This window comes from Neopelma chrysocephalum, unplaced genomic scaffold, assembly GCF_003984885.1.
Source record: "Neopelma chrysocephalum unplaced genomic scaffold, ASM398488v2 Primary Assembly neopelma1_24, whole genome shotgun sequence".
NCBI lineage: Eukaryota > Metazoa > Chordata > Aves > Passeriformes > Pipridae > Neopelma > Neopelma chrysocephalum.
In genome coordinates this window covers 24,896,364-24,910,613 of record NW_020897693.1, presented here as the reverse complement: position 1 = coordinate 24,910,613, position 14,250 = coordinate 24,896,364, and the positions used below count along the sequence as shown (strand labels likewise).

Below are 14,250 nucleotides of genomic sequence, written 5' to 3'. Positions count from 1 at the left end.
ATATAGGCTTCCAGCCTGAATCCAAAAAGTAGGTATGTCACCAAATACTTTTATATCCTCCATAATTGCTTTAGAGCCATTGAATAAGATTAGTTCCTGAAAATGAATGATCTTTTGAAACACCAATGGAATTGTTAAAATTTTGCAGCTATGTCTGTTTATATCAGGAGGGCAATGTTTTCAGTGTTAACTCATGGGACAAGTCAACTTGAGAAAGCACGTTCAAACTCTCTATTGGTGTGGGCGAGGAGTTTGCAGCAATTGTCTGTGTAAGGATGAATCAAAATTATTCTCTTGTCAGTGTTTTCTTCAGATGAATATGTGCATATATATATATATATATTTTGAAGTACTCATTGCAGTTATCACATTTCCAGAATGTCATTCTTAGAAACATTAGACTAAGCATTAAAACATAGAAATTGTTTATAATTGGAAATGTATAGGTGGAACAGCATGTGTACCTTACATATACCATCTGCCTCTGGTGTTTTGGTTTTTTTTCTCTTCTTTCTTTGTTGAGAACACTTTTGAAGCACTTTGTGTGTTTATGATGTAGAGATAAATCTCTCAGGCCTTACTCAAGTATACGTTAGAAACAACATGATATTTTGTTAAGCATCTTTAAATCTCTGTAAGTTCCTTTGCTGCTGCTTTTGTTATTTCACAAACCCACCAATGTATTTCAATATTTAGGAAAGTACATGTAATCTCTTAGGAGCTGTGACTTCTTATAAACTCAAAAGGAGAATATGTACAGTGATCTCACTGAAAATACAGATAAATAGTCTCCTTTGTGAGAGTGAGGCAGCGGGAGATGCCTCTCAACCATACATAGCTGTTAATACATACCAAATAATTTGATTACACAGGTGATATATAAATTAACAGGAGTTCATAAAAGTATTTAAACTAGAACTCTTCAAATAGAATTTTTTTTTTCAAATGTAACTGTAAGATGGGAGATTAGAGTCCTCCTAAATTTATGTTTAAAACGATTTTGGAAGGGGTTCCTTAGTTCTCTGATTCTGTATCTTCAGACTATAACTGTTCCTTTCCTCTTAACTGTGTTCTGACATGGTCAAGAACATCCATTTTATTATGAGATACTTTTGTTGTTAAAATCTCTGCTGCATCAACCTTCTCCCACAGAATTACTTTTTTTCCTTGGATTAATCTCATACCTGTTTTACAACTGTTAGTCTAATCTTCATTTATTCTCCCTAATTAGTCCCACACAGTGCTAAGAAATCTTAGTACAAATGATCATTTTTTCCATACTACAAGGAGCCCAGCATCTTCCCTGCTTTCTTATTCCTTTCTTTCTTTTGCCTCAGTATCCTAAACTACCAGTTCCTCCCTTCTTCCCTACTTGAGACACACTGTTCAGTACACTATCCCTCTGTAGTCTCTGCATTTCCATTAGCCCGGTCATTTTCTCTAATTGATAAAGGCCAACTCTTCCTATCAGCTACTATTTGAAGAGTCTGTACAGAAGCAAATGACGTTGCCATTATGGGTAACCAGAGGTTTCCCTTAATGTTACTCAGTTGCTTCCTCGCTTGCCAAGCCAGTTAGATGTCCCAGGTGTTAAACACCATCTATCAATAGAAAATCTGAAGTATAAATTATAGTCCTTTTAATGTTGGAATAAGAAGTTGCAGACTAAACAAAAGTACATGAAAACCTCAGGGAAACAAAGTGGAAGGAAATAACAACTTGCAAAAGCAAACATGTTTGAAAACAGAATAAATTAAAAGCCCTATAGGGTTATGTGACTGCAAAAGAAAAAAGAAAAAAAATCCCTGTCCTGGATGCCAAGACAGAATGCATCATAGCAGTTTTGTGGAATGAACCCTTAGCAATGAATTGGAGAGTTTGGCTACCCGTCAGAGGAACTTTGATGGGATGGAGAAATAGGCTGACAGAACTCTTGTGAGGGTGAGCAAAGGTAAATGCAAAGTCCTATACCCAGGATGGAATAACTCCAGGAATAGGGGAATTGAGCCTGAGAGCATCTATGCAGAAGAGCACATTGAATTGTGCAAGTTGAACTTAAATCAGGAATGTGTCCTTGTGATGACAAAGGCTGACTGTGTACTGGCTTTATTAGTAAGTGTGGTCTGCAGGTTGATGGAGGTGATTTTTTCCCCTTCCATTTTGTGATCATGAGATTGTATCAGGAGTACATTGTCCAGTTTTTGGTTCACGAGTGCTAGGGAAACGATTGAGAAAAGAGTTGCTCAAGTGGGAAGCCACTGAGATGCTTTGGGGATTGGCATGCATATCATGCCAGGAGAATCTCTGAGGGATTTTTTTCAGTTTTAAAATAGGAATGGGATGCAATGGGATTTACTGCTGTCTTCAACTACTTAATGCAAGGTTATAGAGACGATGAGGTAAAACACTGTCTTCTCCAAAGTAACAAGTTCTTACAAGGAAAATTCCAGTTTTATGTATGAAAATATTTCACCATTATTTGTTCCCAGAACGGGTGGTCAAAAATTACTGTAGGCTCTTCAGAGTCATCATGAGATTTCGATCCTTGAAGACACTCAGTACATTACTGGACAAGGTTCTGAGCAACCTGATCTTTTGGCTTTGCTTTGAGATGGAACTTGGATCAGAGGTTCCTTCCAACCTAAATTTTTCTCTCATCCTAAAGAATTTTAGAATTTCAGTCACTTAGGTTTCATTTGTAGTTAAAACAAAATCTAGTATTTTAAATCTAGGCACTGACAACCACACGTTTCTATTCCTCTTTAATATCTTGCATGTACCAGTCAGGATTTATGTCATTAATTTATCTTAAAGAATAAATAATACATGCCTCTTTAGAAATTACTGTATACTGTTGAAATTTTTCAAATATTTTAGTAGTATAGTAGTTTGTTACTTACATTGAAGTTTTCGCTTAGTAGCTGAAGTAATTTTGACTTCAGTCTTTGATAAAATTCAAGGAAAAAATGAAGTTTAACAGTGAATAGTCAAAAAAAGAGTAGTACTTAAACTTATTTTATAAAGATGCAACTGTTGACTTCCTAAACATTTGGCACTTTATTGTGCCAACAGTAGAAATTGAGTGACCAACGTATTACTTTGTTAGATTCAGATGTACCATGGCTTTGTTTGTGCAATAAGATAGCACTCTGAAGTTATTATCCTAAAATATATATATTATGGATACTTTAATCACAAGCTATTATACCTCTTATTACAATCAGCTCATGTTTCTATTTCTTGCCAGGTAGGTGATGACTAAGAGTTCCTATGGAAAGTCAATTTCTCCTTCTTATAAAAATTTACGATAATAAAAAGATAATAAGTCATAGAATGCTTCATAGTACTGTTTTCATTTGTACTACTGTCATCATGAATGCTATTTCTCTTGATCCTTTCTGAAACAGGGGCCTGAATGACATGGAGTTGGATGCTTCATCCATGGAAAAGAGGTTTGCCTTTAAGTTTCTGAAGAAAATTTTAAAATATGTTGATTCTGCTCAAGAGTTTATTGCACATTTGGGTAAGTTGCATATTTTATTCTGAAAATAGTTGGAATTGTTGATATTTAAATATTTGGATTGATATGTTTACATTTGTAGTGAACACTATTTTTATTGCATTTAAGAAACTTAAATCCTGTCTTTTAACTTGCAGATTAAATTCTTGCACATTTGTAACTAGCCAAAGAGTTTCTGTTGTTTTATTTTTATTTCAGTAAAACTAAGTTTGCAAGGCTATTTGAAAGGCTATTTTGTTATTCATTATTAGACAGATTCTTATTTATGTGTCTGCCTTGATTGTATCGTTGCAGAAGCCATTGTAACCAGTGGAAAAACTGAAAAATCTCCACATGACCAAGAAATAAAATTCTTTGCTAAAGTGAGTGACTTAGTATTTCAAGTAGTGTTCATATATATTCCATTATACAGAATATGGAACTTTGTAATGTTAGACTGCTTTTCATATAATAGTAATATATATTGTCCATTTTTTTGTGGTAAGTAATCAAATAGTTATCAAACATTTTGAAATATCTTCAAAAATATTTCAGTATATTTGATGGATTCAAATATTTAAAAACACTTTAATATATCTGCTTGCGTATGAGAAGGAACATAGAAATTAAAAGGCAGTTTATTTTTTACATGAAATTAAATACTCTCACTGAGTATATAAATTATTTCTGAATTTTTTTACCACAAGGGATCACTGAAGTGCATAACATCATCTAATTATCAGGCAATATATTCCTATGCAATATTAGATCCAAAACAGATATCTTTGTGTAACTGTTTATTATTTATGTAACTTTTAATAAAATTGTAAGACTTGAGGTTTTAATTTAGATGATTTTGTCTCTGAAATGGGAAAATACAACTGTTACGGAACTAAAATTCTTTAAATAAACTTTGGCCAACCAGACTATTGCTTCTGTATTCACCATTGAGCTCTGTAAAAAATACATTTTGTATCTGTATTTCTTAGGTTCTTTTACCATTAGTTGATCAGTACTTTACAAATCACTGCCTCTACTTCCTGTCTTCTCCATCAAAAACCCTCAGCAGCAGTGGATATGCATCAAATAAGGAGAAGGAAATGGTAGCAAGGTAAGAAGAAAATTAAGAAATATACAGGAGGGTTTTATATAGATAAAGGACTTCTCTTAGATTAAAGAGAAAGATAGTTCAAAAGCTCAGTTTCCTCAGCTGGAAAGTAAATATTTTATTCTCTATCAAAATAGCAGTGACTAAATAAAAGTCCTCATTTTAGTATTCTTTTACATACATATATATATATGTATATATATATATATATAAAATGTATGTATGTATATATAATTAAATAATTAACTATATATAACTACTAAATATGTAGTTGTAGAATATGTAATTGTGAATGATAACATAAAATATTAATAAGTTATTCTGTGAGCAATGGAACTACTTAGTTTCTTGTGAGTTTGTGTTACATCGTTGGTGGCAGTTTCTGGTTGATGGGTCATTTAAATGGTGTTACATTTATTTAAATTTTTATATATATTAAAAAAATGTTTAAAATACCATAATGCAGCTCTCTAGAGGAAATTACAGATTCAAGAATTGATAAAAATTACTTCTACCCCTGCATAAATATTGCTGGAATTTAATAATTTTTAGATATCTCTACTGTTTCCAATTTGGTTCGAGTCAGCCATTTGATGCAAAGTTATTTTAGAGAACTCAATTAAAAAGAGATATTTGCATTTTAATTTATAATGTGTTGCCTATGCAAAAATATGAATTTAATTTTTCCTCAACTAAGATTTAATATTAATATTTAATTGGGCTTTAACTATAACTGTAACTTAATATTTTTTTTGCCAGGTTTTTTCTTCCACTATAGGTGTGCTGCCAGTTATTTTCTTTGTGAAATTTTGAAACGTAATATTTAAAACTGCTTTACTCTCACACTTCTTACTTTACCTGTAGGTTCTCTGATTTTTTTTTTTACTTTCCTTCAGTACATTGACCAGAGTTAACTATCATTTCCAATGGAAAGTAGATATCAAATTTGAAACTAAAGGTTACTTGCATGTTGTTATGTAAGATCAGGCCTAGCACCCAACTTCCTAGATTCCAGTCTTCAGTTTATCTTTCAACATATTTTTGCATTTCTCCAAATTATTATTACTCTTTTGTTTCCACCTTCTATGTGGGTGGTAGTCCTTATATAGCAGTTGCCTGTAAGAATGAGTGTTAAGTCCCTAAGATTATGTTTTACTGAGCTCTCAGGTATATTACATACAAATGTGCAAAATAGTCCTCCAGTAGCAGAGAAAGTCAGCTCAGGTTCAGGAGGATGGAACTGGCATTTAATGTCGTTTAATGTTCATCCCTCCTCTCTGAATGTTCCTGTTACTTCCTTAAAGTCAGTCAGGTCAGCATAACGAATCTAGAAGGATGTGTACTAGGGCTATACAAAGTGACTTTACCGAGGCACATGAAGAAGTTAGATGTCTGGCATACATATCCGCTAATATAATTTCAGAAATATCTTGTAATTCTTTGTGCATTCTTCATTGAGAAAAGTGACTATCTGCTATTTTCATCTTATAGGAAGTATAGTATTTCCTTACTATTGAGAAGAAAAGAGTAACAATCTGTGGTTAGTAAGAGACCATACCAATTCCTGAGGTATACGCTTCATTTTGTTATGTCCTAATTCCATTCGTACAATATAGCACAAATGATATACAAGTCTGCCTAGCTATCTTTGTTAAAGTAACCCCTTTAGAGAGCTGCTGATTTATTCTCCTAATTATCCTACTATTCTGACAGATAGGTTAGATATGCAAGTTTCTCATATACTTGCCAGAAACTCTTCTAGTCTGTATATATTTCCGGATTCATCTTATCATCATCAGAGGGTAAATACTGATGCCTGCTCAGCTGGTGCTACGAAAAAAATCTAGGAGCCGTAAGCTGGGGTGAGATAAGAAAGGGTTTAATTATGCCAAGGCAAAGATGTTACACGATGCGCGCGCCCTGGGCTGTGCCCGGGATGTTACATTTATAACAATATCTGGCCAATCCGAAGTGTGTCCACCCTATAACTTTTGGCCTGGTCCACCCCCTGGCCTGCCTCCTGGAATTGGGTCGGGGGGCTTTTTGGGACCCCCTCTTCATCATTCTTCCTCATCTTCGGGGTACAGAGAGCAGAGTCACCCAGTTCTTTGACTCTGTCCTGCGGTTTAGGCCAAGATACAAGCGTTCTCCAAACAAGACAGGCTTGCCTTGACTAAGAGACTAAACATCTTCTACTGGATACGGGGTACGGTTGATATGGGGAGTATGGAATGGGGTGAGAGGATTAAGGAATGTATAAACTAAGGGGTGCTACAGGGAGGAGGGAGAAAGGGGTTTGTTTCTAAAATCTACTTCTATTACCTATAAAATTTATAAGGTAGAAAAATAAAAAAATCATTATGAGCTTAAGGCATCAATACAGATTAATTTCTTTATTTACAAAGAATATATTCGCAAATTATTTTAAATAGTATGAAGATTTTTAACATTCATTTCCTGCAGAATGCCAAGTGAAACACTAAAATATTTTTCATTTTTCTTGTTCTTACAAAAAAAAATTTCTTATTCAGAAATATTAGCCATAAAGAATGACTCAGCCATATAGTATGCAATCATTGGAAACCACCGTAATCAAAAGAAAGTTTCATGTTTCAAGTCATCTCTGAAGTAGTGAAGCTTAGAAAATGAGAGACTTCAGAAGATTAAAAATGTTATTCTTCTTAATGCAGTTGATTGTTATCATCATGTATAACTCAAAATACACTTTCCAGGATTTTCCTATGTTGTGATTTCTTTTTCATATTCCTAATACTCTTTACCTCATATTCTAAATAAATCTTTAACCTTTGTCTTGTCTTCTCTCGTTCTCTCTGGTTTTTTAATTCTTTAGCCTGTTCTGCAAGCTAGCTGCTCTTGTTAGACATAGGATCTCACTTTTTGGTAAGTTGTTAAGAAAGATCTTGATAAAGTTCAAAATATAAAGAATGTATAACCGTTGCTTCTAACATAACTGAAACTTTTCACAAATATAGGCAAAATTCTATAACATGGTGCATAAACTTCTAGTGTAATTAGCGACTGCATTGAATATGGCTCTTCTATTAAGCTAACACTTAATAGAATATGTAAACTGTTGAAGCAGCAAGAAGTGGCAGGTTCTAGTATTGTGTTCTCATAGTATCTCTTTCTAACCAGGTAGTGATTCTGCTACAATGGTGAACTGCCTGCACATCTTAGCTCAATCTCTTGACACACGGTAAGTTTGCAACATTTCTACCAACTACAAACTGCAAAGGCATTGTAGAGCTTTTCAGAAGCAGTTGGGTTGTTTCTGTATTTTTTTTATTCTTTATTTGTAATAAATTATATTAGCAGCATCAGTAATTCAGATATTGTCCATCATATTAGCAGATTTTGTCTGCAGTGTTTCAACTATATTTTTCTGTTCAATGCCTGTCATTAAAACATTGAAAACTCTTCTCACTGTTTCCAAGGACATTTGAAGACTTTTTTGGGAGATATAAATTACACAAACTTTGGAACTGCAAGTATTGATACCCACAGATATTGAAAGAGTTTAGTGCATAGTGGAAAATTTGTCATTAGAAGCATGCAGAGTGTATTGATATATGAGCATAGTTACATTTGCTAACTTTTCTGTTTATCATTGAAATGATTATGAAGATTAAAACAGAGGCCAGAATAGTTTTCTAATTTGAGTTAATTTCTGGCCTGGTTATGTTACATAGCAGCCTGACAATGAACTTATTGTGAATAACAACACTAGAATCTTCATTAAGGAGTTGGAGAAGAGTGCAAAAAAATTAAGGAATGGGACAGTGTTGCATTTTCTAGATTTAAGGTGTTTTTAAGTATCTTGACTTACATATCTAGTTGCTGGGACTCCCATAAAAATGTAGGGATTAAGAGTTGGGGGATTTTGAGAACATTTTATAGAAGAGCTTTCTCACCACTTACGATATTTACTGAGAAGGCATTATCTTGTTTGAAAGCAGATCACAAAAACTAGAAAGGCAAGACTATGGAATCAAGGTCTTTGTTGTTATTATTTCATATTAAGTAGCCAAAGCTAACTGTTGCTTATACCACTATGCAAATGTAAGTGCCCTTCTCTGTTCATAATGTAAATGTCATTGGTACCGTGTGGGTATCTTCAAAGACTAATAGAATGCAACTAACATACATACAGCTCTTTACAACTGCAATATTTTTTCCCTTATTATTTTTCAGAACTGTTATGAAATCAGGATCTGAACTTGTTAAAGCAGGATTGCGTGCCTTTTTTGAAAATGCTGCTGAAGACTTGGAAAAAACTTCAGAAAATCTTAAACTTGGAAAATTTACTCATTCACGAACACAAATCAAGGGTGTTTCACAAAATATCAATTATACTACAGTAGCATTGTTACCAATCTTGACATCATTTTTTGAACATATTTCACAATATCAGTTTGGAATCGATTTACTTTGTAAGTATTTTATTTTTTTAAAAAAGTTTATTGTGTTATAATGGTACAAACCCTTTTTAGTAATGCTGCATGGATTCAAAGGATGAAATTCTGTTTTCAGTAGCATGCACATTTCCAGTATTAAATCTGAAATCACCTGCATACTATCTTATTTCTAGTGCATGTGTAAAAATCATATTCAATAAGTTTCAAGTTAATTATGTACAATATTTCTTCAAACATTGAGAGAGAAATTAAAATATCCTCTTAAGTGCTGTCTTACCAACTGTGTAGATGAAATGAGTTTTCTATAGAAAATTCTTATTTCATTAAAGGAGACAACTCACTATTAATTCCCTGTGGGTTTTCTCCTTACATTTGAAAACCACTGTAGGTCTTTGAATATAAGTTTTCTTTGTTTTTAGCATCATTTAGTTTAAAAATACTGAAATGACTCCTTGAGATTCTGTAATATGCTGAATGGTCTTATTATGCTCTAATGTCTCTAATTATCTTCCAAAATTTTATATATATTTGGGTCATAATTAAAAGATGGATAACCATGAAAATACTTTCTTTAAAAGTATGGTGAAACTTTAGATCACGTACCTAAAGGTTAGACACACAGAGTGATGTGGTTTAGCTTAAAATTGTACTCTGTGAGTGTGATAACCTGCAATTATCTTATTAGCAAGTATCTGTTGTCCTCTTGGAATGCCTGATAATCTGTTAGGTTGTGAAGTAAATGTAGATGACAAACCAGGTATTAGAGAAATTAAAGATAAATAATACCATGTAGAGCATCTATAACCAGAAAGTTCAGTGATACATATGTTTAAAGTTTAGATGCTTTTAAACAGAGCGCATAAAATAGTTGTTTGATATTTGAAAAGTAATCCTTAGCTGAATAAATACTGATAATATACTTCTTATTTTCCTCTAGTGGGTGATGTACAAGTTTCATGTTACAGAATTCTTTGTAGCCTCTATTCTCTTGGGACTGGAAAGAACATCTATGTTGAAAGGTATTACATGTAACACTCAGCATGTAAAATTTTCGCTTCTTTAGGAGTGCGTTACTTAGGTAGTAAAGCAGTTTGGATGAAAGGTGAATTTGAAACAGTGAGAGATATTTAAAATACACTTTATCTTGAAAGTAGTTGCCTATATTTTAGCGTTCAATTCCACCAAAAAAAAATCAGAACTAAATAAAAGCAAATAACTCATCCTGTATATGTCAGTGTATCTGCAGAGAGTTTATTTTTCCCGCGGGAAAAGCTAAATTTTTCCATGGGTGGCAATTAAGGTTCCCAAAGTTTGTCTACTGCATGTTGCTGTGGAATGTAGGCTGAGTAGTAAGTAGACTGCATGTGTTTCACACCTAAGTATATACTCAAATGTTGTCCTGAGCATAAAATCCTGAGCATATGTAGATTATTCTGACAACATTTAACTCTATGAATGAAACCATTAGTTAGTAGCATTTAAAAAAGACTAGGGTCTGCAATTCCTTTAAGTATCTAGTTGCTGTGCTATCTTCTAAGCCCTAGATTTTAGATTCTCTTCCATTAAAAAGGGACCAAGTCCATACCTGTTAGTTCAGAAAAGAGAACCCTATCGTAAGACGGGAACTAAGACAAGGATAACCTATCCTTATGCTTGTGAAAGTTGTAGGTTAGGCAATTTTCATGACCTTTCTTATGATGAAAAGTTTAGGATCCACAGAGAGAGAGACAGACTAAACTGGAGGAAATGCAAGTAGTCTGGTTAGGAGAGGCTTTGCCTAGAATGACGAATGCTGGTCTCCAATTCTTTCCTTCCAAAGTTTATTTAAAATTCTTTCATGCAAAATGCAAGAGCAGTCTGGTAGATACGTCTTTCCTCCCACTCTGCATGCATGCACATGTGTGCACAAGCTCATTCTTTTGTACTTCCTTATTCAGGCATTTATGCATCCATCACTGAATCAGAAAGCTATACTCTCTTTCATCTCTTTTTGGTCCTGAAAATCTTAAATACTCCTTTACACAGATCTGATAAGAAAAATGGGAAGTGCCTTACCCCTTATCTAACCAGCAGTCAGGGTCTTCTCACAGGAAATGAAACATGACTGTGTTTGAGCTGCCTTTCAATAAAAAGTGCTCACAGCACAGACCTCCACTTTATTAGTAAAAGCTATAAACATTAGACCTTCTACATTGATTCTAGCAGCATCACTTTTGCCTACTGCAGTTGTCTTCTTAGACTGGAAGAGCGATCAGATTAGATATATTCAAAGAATTGAATTAGTCTCTTAAGTCTGTGTGAGAGGTTTTCAACTGTGGATTTCATTTAATTTGATTTTAACAAGTCTCAAGCTCTTAAATTACAGTTGTAGACAGAAATCAGTGTCTAGGTGGGAGGTAGGATTTCAAACATACTGTTCAATGTTTCAGCAAAACTTAGAAGTGATTGAGCTGACTTGAACAGTTATTCAAGTTAAGCAATGCTCAGATTTAGGATCAAAGAGCAGGTTTTTCTCCTAGTGAATTTTAGAAGGGACATTAAGAAGTTTTACCTTTCATTGTAGAATGAGTCAGTTCACTTTTCATAGATAAATATCAGTTTTCATGACTGAAATAATTCAGCTGATTCTACAAGACTCTTGACTGCTGGGGCTCAGAACTAACACTTAGTTGGATTGCTACTGCTGCCCTGTTGAGACACACTTCCATTGTCAAGTGTTTTATCCTTTGTACAAAGACTGTTTATCTTCTTTAGGATGTTTGACATTTTTCTGATTTCTCTGTGGACATTTCTTCTCTAAATGTCTCATAAATGTTGAGCTGGATGCAAAATGCAGTAACTCTTTATTGCTTTGAGCCCTAATGCTCTACTGACAAGTATAGTATTATTGCTATAGGTATTTTGGTACTCATTTCTTTTTATTTCCTGCATTAGAAATTTAGGTCCTAAATTTGGGGTTGAAAACTCTGTTTTCATGCCCAGTATCTAAAAATTGTATGTCCCTTTATGGTGTCTTGGTCTTTTATCGATCAGTTTAGAGAAACACATTTCCAAGTTATTTTTAGTATCTGTAACAATAATCAGAAATATAAACTTCTGCATGAGTTAAGAATTTATAGCAACTTTTGATGGATGTAGTTAAATATTACAAAATTAACTGCTGTATTCAGTCATATATACATATGACTTAAAACTGACCTACTTGAGGCTTCTCAAAATTAAGACTGCCAAATACGCAAGAAAGCCTGTTATAAGAGTAGTATAATAGAAAACGCTTCTTCATTACTGCCTCAGTCTTTTGTTGTGTTTTGATTTTCAAAGTCTAGATTGATTTGATTACATTTCAGTGTTTTTCACTTCCTCCAAGGCTTGCACATGAAACTATTGACAGTCTCATTCTTCGGTGTGAATATTTCCAATTAGTTATGTTCCTAACATACTCTAAAGGATTCCTAACATGTTCTAAAGGGTTAATTTGGCTTTTCTTTAACTATCTTTTTATTCAATTCATTCTACCGAACAACTCAGTTCCTTGATGATTTACTTTACATGATTTGCTTTTTGTGTCAGTGGCTGACAATTTGCTCTGAAATTCTTTTTATGTTTTCTAACTTCCATCCTGCAAAATTTTAGGCTTTCACAGAATCATAGAATGGTTTGAGTTGGAAGGGACCTTAAAGATCATCTTAACAGTGATGTCACAGTTCACCCAGGGATAGGCATCAGGTGCCTCTTTGTCCTGTTCTGAGGGCCCTCCCTCCTCTTCATCCCTCACTAAGTGAACTGCTTTTGTCTTGGATTTCTTCTCCCCTATAGGAGTGACTGCTACCAGCACGGGTTGTTTCTCTGGTTCAGCTGCAGTTTGAGTGGCTACAGTGCCTGTTGATCTGCTTTCCTTCTCTGTCCCCTGAGGGTGCTCTCTAAATAACAAGCAGTGTCCAATAAATATTATCCAGGCCCCAGCATGTCGCCTAAGTTTACACCTCTCTGGAACTGCCACAGCATTTTTCTCTCAAATATTCTGCCACTTTACCAGGGTCCTGTAGTTGTTCAGGGGTGAAATTCCAAACTACTGGAGCAGAATAATCCTTCAAAACCTGACTAATTTTCTCCCACATTCCATGCCACTTATGACTATCCACCCTCAGGGCAGACGTCTGAAAGACACTCCTAAAAATCTCTTTTGTGACTCTAAATATGGTGTGGACCGTACCATGGTGTGGGGGATGTGGCAGACCTAGCAACAAGAACATGCATTTCTTAACATCCAAGGGAAATTCAAAATCCTCAAAAGCTGTTCTAAGAACCCTGACGAAGGAAGGAAAAGGGGGTGAAAAGCTGGGGAAAATCATCCTGTTCTTCCCACAGCCTGAGTATGATTATTAATGAGCTCCCAGAGGTAGTGCCTCGAGGTGAGGGCAGGAAAGCAGCACTGAAGGCACATCCCAAATGACTCTCATTGTCTTTGATGTTATCATATACAGCAATCCTGATCTCTCTCCCTGCCCTGAAAAATATCATCACAGGGAGCACATATTGCATATACAGGAATATATGCAAGGTTAGATACCACAACCATGCGAACAGGCCAAGCAACATTGTGACTAGCTGCTTGGACCCAATACAACAAATGCTTAGGTCAAATTTGTTTCCAACCTGCTCTGGTCAGATCTGTTGTTATCTCAACCCTTCCTGTCTCACACTGAGCACCAAATAGGGGTGTTGTGGTTTAGGAATGGTATTCCCCCATTTGGTGTTCCCACTGAAACAATCCAAATTATGTGCCACTTGCTCACTCTTACCATCCCCTCCCCCTCCCCTGCTGCAGGCTGGAGAGGAGAATTGGAGGCACAAAAGATAAAGATCATGGGTTGAGATAAGAACAATTTACTGGAAACAGCAATGAGGTAAGGCAATGAAATTGTTGCTCCGTAGAGCGATCATACTAACGACAGAGTGTACAAGAAAGAGGTGAATGATTCACTTGCAATTGCTCAAAACCACACTACATACTACCCTTCCTCCATCCCCTGGCAATGACATGAAGTGATATAGAATAATCTCCAGGTCCTAGCCATGCTCCCTCCTGGCTACTGCAAAAATTAATCCTATCTTGGCCAGAACCAGGACTGGTAGAGATGGCGTGTTTTTTTAATTGTGTTTCCTATACCACTGTGATTTCCGGTAGTTTTTTTTCATTTGAGAAA

General features: G+C 34.8%; 1 protein-coding gene across 1 annotated transcript in view; it reads left to right on the top strand.

Moving 5' to 3' along the window:
* The window catches only part of RYR3 (ryanodine receptor 3), a 222,469-nt gene that overhangs the window by 152,212 nt on the left and 56,007 nt on the right, over positions 1-14,250 (top strand). Inside the window, exons 57-63 of the mRNA XM_027674225.1 lie at positions 3,408-3,523; positions 3,815-3,882; positions 4,489-4,610; positions 7,459-7,508; positions 7,764-7,824; positions 8,820-9,058; positions 9,981-10,062. Of these exons, the coding sequence (XP_027530026.1) occupies positions 3,408-3,523; positions 3,815-3,882; positions 4,489-4,610; positions 7,459-7,508; positions 7,764-7,824; positions 8,820-9,058; positions 9,981-10,062 (738 nt within the window). The remainder of the gene's footprint in view (positions 1-3,407; positions 3,524-3,814; positions 3,883-4,488; positions 4,611-7,458; positions 7,509-7,763; positions 7,825-8,819; positions 9,059-9,980; positions 10,063-14,250) is intronic.